Here is a 7,659-nt window from a genome sequence, read left to right on the forward strand (position 1 = left end):
AGGATGCAGGCAATAAAGCAGCACAGCCAGCCTCCTCTTCACACTGGTGTGAGTCCTAACCATGTGGCTGTGAACTCCCAGAGAGCAGGGTCTGCACTGGGGTGGGAGGGTATATGACAGTGGGAGCTGGGGGTATATGACAGTATATGGGGATATATGGCTATGAGAGCTGGCCACACTTTTGGTCATGGGGGTGGTGGTGGGAGTGTGGGGAAAAAAAGAATCACACCTTTTTTGTCGTCCACATGAATCTGCTCTGCCAGGCTGCCCTTGCCTTGATGAGGAACTAAGATGCATTGATAGGCATTGCTGGTGTTTCTATATTCAGAGTTGTTTTTATTAATTTATATACCTAATTTACTAATTGGATCGAGGACTGGAACACTTATGATTATTTAAATATGGGTGATTCAGAAATTTATTTATCAGTACTTAAGAGATCAATTAATAGCAAATTAATTGTGCAAATCATACACATGCAGTCATGTTCCAGTACCAAACTTTTGAAAGATGTGCTTTCTTTAAATAATCAGTTTTTGAAAGGTCAAATATTCCAAGGATTAAGATAAGTACCTTTTAGAGAGTTAACTTGAAGTCATCAGTTTTTTCCCGCATTCTTGGAAATCTGCACTTTGAGTTTCTTTGTTGCCTCTTCTCTGGCCCTCAGTGAATGAAGCAAATACCTTCACATACAGTGTGTGTTCTATATTGTCAGAGTGGAGGAAACGACCCATGTCAGCCTGCTGAGCTGTAGCAACACTTCTCTTAAGCATCAGCATTAATGTTTTACATTCTAATTTGATTTTCATCATCTTTTATTTTTAACTAAATCCTTAGCGTTACTCATCAGGATAAAGACCTCCCAAAGCAAACTTGGTCCATAGAATTGTCAGTGGCTTACCACAGCTAAAATTTTGCATATTTTGTATATTAGGATCTATACATTTCAAGTGACACAGCCCAATTCAGGAAACTCCACACAATATTTGGTTGACTCACAGGACCAAAAGAAGACAAGTTAGAATCAGATTCTCAGGGCTTCAGCCCTGCAGCACTCTTTCATGTGTTGTCTTTCTCAATCCCTTCTAGTCCCTAATAAGCTTTATTTAGTGTGAAGATGAAGCCTCACAGAATAATAAGCTAGTGAAAAGCACATCATTCAGAGTCTGTGTAACATTTCCTGGGGAGAACTATGATTGGCTGTGGTTGGACCACAAAGCCTGTCTTCAAGTTGCCAGTGCAACATGATTGGCAGCCTCATTAGAACCACCTACGTACGATACAAGGAGCATAGTGGTTACGAGTCGTGCTGTGTGTGAACTGCAAGGTCAGCAGCTCGAAACTACCAGCTGTTCCGTGGGAGAAAGATGAGGCTTTCTGCTCCCGTAAAGATTTACAGCCTCAGAAACCCTGTACAGGGTAGCTATGAGTCGGAACCGACTCCACGGCACCTAACAATAACAAGCAATAGAGATGGGTGGTTCTCCAAAGGAAAGGATGCTGGGTAAGACATAAGCCCACATGTTGATGCTGTCTGACTAGATTGGGTTTGTCATGCAATGCCTTTGTCATTAAAAAAATATACATTTAAAAATTTTCTGTCATATGGAAAATTATGTTATAAATATGGAGAACTTTATGTATACAAGCTGGTTCAAAATATTCCTGTTTGAAAATGATTCTGATTTCATTGACTAATCATTTATTATTCTCTTTCAGGCTCTTGAAGAATACTTAGATAGATGTAATAAACAAATTGATGATATTGTCACGTTGGTCCGTGGCAAATTGTCCAAGCAGAATCGTGTTACTCTGGGTGCCCTTGTGGTACTTGATGTCCATGCTAGAGATGTCCTCACATCGCTTGTTAAAAAGACAGTTAGTGATGAGTCTGACTTTGAATGGTTAAGTCAGCTTAGATACTATTGGCAAGTAAGTGATATCACCGAATGTTATTATGCAGCAATTTCATCTCATAGCTTTTTAATTTGTGCCTGCTTGTTTACATGGGAAATACTATCAGTAGAAGAGGATGTTTTGCTGATGGCCAACTATAACCCAACAAGCACTTTGCAGATTGACAATTAAAGCAGTCAGCAGCTATACCTATATTACATTGTTTGTATCTATATCTATGGGTATAGTGTTTTATACATTGTTGCTGTTGCTAAGTGCTGTTGAGTCTGTTACTCATAGTGACCCTGTATAGGGTTTCAGAGGGTTTTGTTTTTTTCTTTGCAGTATCAGGAAGCTTGTATCATTCTACCGTGGAACAAATGGTGGGCTCCAGCTGCTGACCTTGTGGTTTGCAGTCCAGTGCTTATCCTATGGAGCCACTGTGCTCACCCAGTTTTATATGAAGGAACTTTTAAAAGTTCATAGTAATCATTGATAATGAGCTTTCAATTTCACATAATTGTAAATTTTATTGTTTAACTTCAGTTTATCTGATTCAACCTAGGAAAATCATTTAGAAACAAAGATGATCAATGCTGGTTTGCGATATGGATATGAATATCTGGGTAACTCCCCCCGGCTGGTCATTACTCCACTCACTGATAGATGTTACAGGTACACTCACTAATTTAAAGATCTATTGGAAATAACTTTCACTCACCCCTAGAACATGGATTTTTGAAAAATTATCTTTCATGCTATAAATTTATACTGTGTTAACTTTTAAGTCTAGGCTCTTAATTCTTTTCTCAACTTTGTACTCAATTTCTCTGTCTCTCTGCTGGCTTATTCTTCTGAACTCTGAAGCTGTAATTATTACCAACTATCTCACCTAATTAAATAAAAAGAAATCCCTTTACTTTTTTTTTCTCCTTCTGGATGCTTCATTAGTATATTTTCCTTTTTAGTCAAAGTTCTCTGAAGACGATATCCCTTGTCTCCTCTTTCAGATATTGTAGTGACCCTGAAAACTATAATCTGGTTTCTTTCTCTGATGCTCATGTTGCTATTTTCAAATGAAATAGTTAATTGTTATTTTATTCCAGGTCACAATGGTGCTTGACACTGCCCATCTCCTCTTTTTCCTTAAAACTTTGATTCTTTCTGTCAGATGTTTTGTGCCATTCTCCCACCACTCATGTGTCAGTTTGTTGTACTGTGCTTGTGAGTTGCTGTGATTCTGGAAGCAATGCCACCAGTATTTTAAATACCAGCAGGGTCACCCACAGTGGACAGGTTTCAGATAATCTTCCAGACAAGGACCGGCTAGGAAGAAGGAGTGGTGAACTATTGCCAAATATTTAGTCACGGAAAACCTTATGAATAGCAGAGAAACACTCTCAGATATAGTGTCAGAAAATGAGCCCCTCAGGTTGGAAGGCGCTCAATATGCAACTGGGGAAGAGCTGCCTCCTCAAAGTAAAGTTGACCGTGATGACATGAATGGAGTAAAACCAGTAAAAATAAAGCCCACGGGACCTTCATTAGCTGATGGGGCACAACTCAAAATGAAGAGAAACAGCTGTAAACATCCATTAATAAACAGAACATGGAATGTACGAAATATGAATCTAGGAAAATTAAAAATTGTCAAAAATGAAATGGAATGCATAAGCATCGATATCTTAGGCATTAGTGAGCTGAAATGGACTGGTATTGGCCATTTTGAACCTGACAACCACATGGTTTACTATTCCGGGAATGACAAATTGAAGAGGAATGGTGTTGCATTCATTGTCAAAAAGAAAATATCCAAATCAGTCATGAGGTACAATGCTGTATGTGATAGGATAATATCCATGTGCCTATAGGGAAGAACAGTTAATACCACTATTATCCAAATTTACATACCAACCACTAAAGCCAGCGAGGATGAAATAAAAGAAGTCTACAAATTTCTTCAATCTGAAATTGATCAAACATGCAATCAAGATGTATTGATCATTACTGGTGATTGTAATGCAAAGGTTGGGAACAAAGACAAAAGATCAGTAGTTGGAAAAGATGGCCTTGGTGATAGAAATGATGCTGAGATCGCATGATAGAATTCTGCAAAATCAATGATTTGTTCATTTCAAATACCTTCTTCAGAAAGCATAAGGGCAAAATTGTGAGTTTAAATAGTCTATCTTAGCTTCTAAAAATGAAATTTATTTCTGATATTTAAGAGGCTTAAATTCAGATATTTAAGAAGTCCAAATTCAGGTCAGTAGCTCTAGAGGAAATCTCTAGCAGTCGCTTTTCCGCTTCTGTTTCTTGGTTCCTTAGCAATCTTCAGGTGGCCTGTACCTACCTATCCCCATATGCTTTTTGCTTCTGTGTCTAATCTCCTTATCTGTAAAACAGGATCAGTTTAAAACACACCCCACATTGGTATGGCTCTATTAACATAACAAAGGAAAACTAGTCCCAAATGGAATTACATCTGCATGTATTGTTGCTAAGTGTTGTTGAGTTAGTTGGAGTCTTAGCCACCCTACACAGAGTTTCCAAGGAATAACTGGTGGGTTTGAACTGCTGACCTTGCAGTTAGCAGTCCAATGCTTATCCTACAGTGCCACATCATTCCAACATATAACAAGGGGGCTTCAAAAAGTTCATGGGAAAATTCCATTATATTTTAAATTGATTTTTCCATAAACATTTTGAAGCTTCCTCATATTCTGGGACACATGATTGAATCTATACCACAGTCAATTTAGTAAAAGAGACAACTTAAAATTCTAGAAATAAAAAATGTAATTCTTATACTTTAAAAACTCAGTGATCAACTTCAATATAGGAAATAGAGAATTAAGCACTGGAAGACAAATACACATTTGAAAAATAACCCAGAAATATACAGAGGTCGCATATAAAAGAAGTTAAGAAAAAGAAAGAGAATGAAAAGAGGCAAAATCTAATAAACAATAGCTTAGAATTTTCCAGATTTGAAGAAAGACATAAGGAAGTCCCAAGCAGGATTATTAAAAAGTTCATTCATATTTAGTTTCATAATAGTGAACATTACCAATAAAAAAATATTGGTTCAACAAGCTACAACAAAGAAAATAAAATTACCTACACTGAAATGATGCTTCAAATAACAAACTCCTCATCAGTAGCAATGGATGCTAGAAGAATAACATCCTTGATAGGCTGAAAGAATATTATCATTAGCCTAAGTTCTATACTGAGTCATTTATCATTTAATCATCTAAACCAATTTAATAGTAGAAACCTATGATGAATGAGACCAAAAATCAGAGGAAACAGAACTCTAGAAAATGCAGCATTTTCAGAGGAAGGTGTTCTTCTTGTTAGGTGCTATTGAGTCAGTACCGACTCGTAGCAACCCTATGCACCACAGAACAAAACCCTGACGGGTCCTAGGCCAACATCACAAGTGTTGCCCACTTGAGCCCATTGATGCTGCTATTTTGCCAATCCATCTTGCTGGGGGTCTTCTTATTTTTCTCTGACCCTCCACCTTACCAAATATGGTGACCCAACAGAACATGTGGAAATCATTGGACAATATCTTTGATATCCCATGCAAGTAAAGTTTTACTAAAGGTAATACACAAACAGCTGCAAGCATACATTGACAGAGAACTTCCAGAGGTTCAAGCCGGATTCAGAAGAGGATGTGGAAAGTGGGATATCATTGCTGATGTCTGATGGATCTTGGCTGAAAGCAGAGAATACCAGAGAGATGTTTACCTATGCTTTACTGACTACACATTGGGTTTAACATGAGCCACCTCAGGACAGATGAACAATCTCAAGAAAACAGAGCCAGGAGTTGATTGTGTCCTTTGGACCCTAAGATACCTGTGTTCTGAACCACCTTGATCCAGGAGACCAAAAGCTATAACACCAGAGGAGAGGCAAAGGAGCAGTGACAGCAGAACCCAGAGCATGAGATAGAATGGTGGGCTCTCTGGCCCTTGGAGCCAATAAAACTGAGTGTCTTTGGGCAGCGTACTCACTCAGGTTAGCTGGGTACCTCCAGGCACTTAATTAGGGGAGATAGATTTGCTGACCCATAGAACTAGAGCTGAGCGCCTTTGGGCTGAGGCTGATGACATCATGGTGTGCCCTTTGGGCATATATTAGGAATACTGAAGGAGTCCTGGTGTGGTGCTGTGAGTTAATGCACCAGACAGCAAAGCTGTTTGAACTGCAAGGTGGTCAGTTCAAGCTCACCAGCTGCCCCTCAGAAACCCTATGCAGGGTTGCTATGGGCTGGAACTAATGGCCCTTAAAACTTAACAACAAAGGAGCTTAGTAACACTTGCCCCATGCAAGGTAGAGGCCAAGGGGCTATGTGACTGAGAGACTAAGATCGAAAGAGAGGCATACCTCTGGCACAGCTAAGAAGAAGCTATCATGCCTGAAGAACTATATCATGGGAATTTCTGACCCTGAATTGTAACCAGTTAACTTCCCTAATAAAAGCTTCATATTTGTGAATACTGTCTGTGAGTTCAGTGTGGCCATTGCAACGAATTTTCAAACCCAGCAGAGAAATGGTAAGTGTCTTGAGAGGGATGTTGCTGTTAAGTGATGTCGAGTCGATTCTGACCCATAGCAACCCTGTATAGGGCTTCCAAGAAGTAGCTGGTGAGCTTGAACCGCCAACTTTGCGGTTCAAATGACTTTGCAATCCAGTGCATTAACCCACAGCACCACACCAGGAATCCTTGAGAGGGATGGTTGGTGTCAAAATTGGTGAAGAAGATTAGTGGCTGAGGGCATGGCTTACCTCTACCTTATTGGAATTGGCCTTGAGCTTATGTTGAGTTTGATTCTTCTTCCTCCTTGTGAAGTCAGAGGATATCAAATGCCACCCCAATACTATTTTTGCACAGGTGATTTAATGCACTAGCAAAGATTTTCAGAGGCAATGGTGATGGAAGAAATAGTTAAAGAAGAGGTAGCAAATTTCATTCTCAGTTTTTACTTTCTTTTTTGTATACGCATGAAAAAATTACATTATTCCACAGATTGTTTTTCCTTATATTTCAGAACCTTATTTGGAGCACTTCATCTACACCTTGGGGGAGCACCTGAGGGTCCAGCTGGCACTGGAAAGACTGAAACTACCAAAGACCTAGCAAAAGCTGTTGCTAAACAATGTGTTGTTTTTAACTGCTCTGATGGATTGGATTATCTGGCTTTAGGAAAATTCTTTAAGGTTTGAATGAATTCTTCATATCTCTACACCAGTATAACTGATCAGAGAGGGGAGTTACTTATAGATGAACCATAATTAACTAGAAGTAAAAAGACAATGTAAGTTACATAAAGGTAAAAATTAAAGCTCTATGTCAATAATTTTCAAGGTAAGCAGAGTTGTATCAAAATGTTATTTGTGGAGGAGTTTTACCTATCATTCCAGTTGTTGTTGCTGTTGTTGTTGTTGTTAGGTGCCATTGAGTCAGTACTGACTCATAGCAACCCTGTGCCCAACAGAATGAAACACTGCCGGGTCCTGGGCCAACATCACAATTGTTGCCATGCTTGAGCCCATTGATGCTGTCATACTGCCAATCCATCTTGCTGTGGGTCTTCCTCTTTTTCTTGAACCCTCCACCTTACCAAACATGATATCCATTTCCAGCATCTGGCCCTTCCTGACATATATGTCTGAAGTATGAGAGATGAAGTTTGGTCATCCTGGCCTCCAAGGAGCACTCTGGCTTCACTTCTTCCAACACA

General features: G+C 39.2%; 1 protein-coding gene across 1 annotated transcript in view; it reads left to right on the top strand.

Annotated features, from left to right (window-relative positions):
- DNAH7 (dynein, axonemal, heavy chain 7) overlaps positions 1–7,659 on the top strand; it is a 324,797-nt gene that overhangs the window by 99,527 nt on the left and 217,611 nt on the right. Inside the window, exons 23-25 of the mRNA XM_006862048.1 lie at positions 1,720–1,932; positions 2,462–2,571; positions 6,967–7,135. Of these exons, the coding sequence (XP_006862110.1) occupies positions 1,720–1,932; positions 2,462–2,571; positions 6,967–7,135 (492 nt within the window). The remainder of the gene's footprint in view (positions 1–1,719; positions 1,933–2,461; positions 2,572–6,966; positions 7,136–7,659) is intronic.

Source organism: Chrysochloris asiatica, unplaced genomic scaffold (genome assembly GCF_000296735.1).
Source record: "Chrysochloris asiatica unplaced genomic scaffold, ChrAsi1.0 scaffold00045, whole genome shotgun sequence".
NCBI lineage: Eukaryota > Metazoa > Chordata > Mammalia > Afrosoricida > Chrysochloridae > Chrysochloris > Chrysochloris asiatica.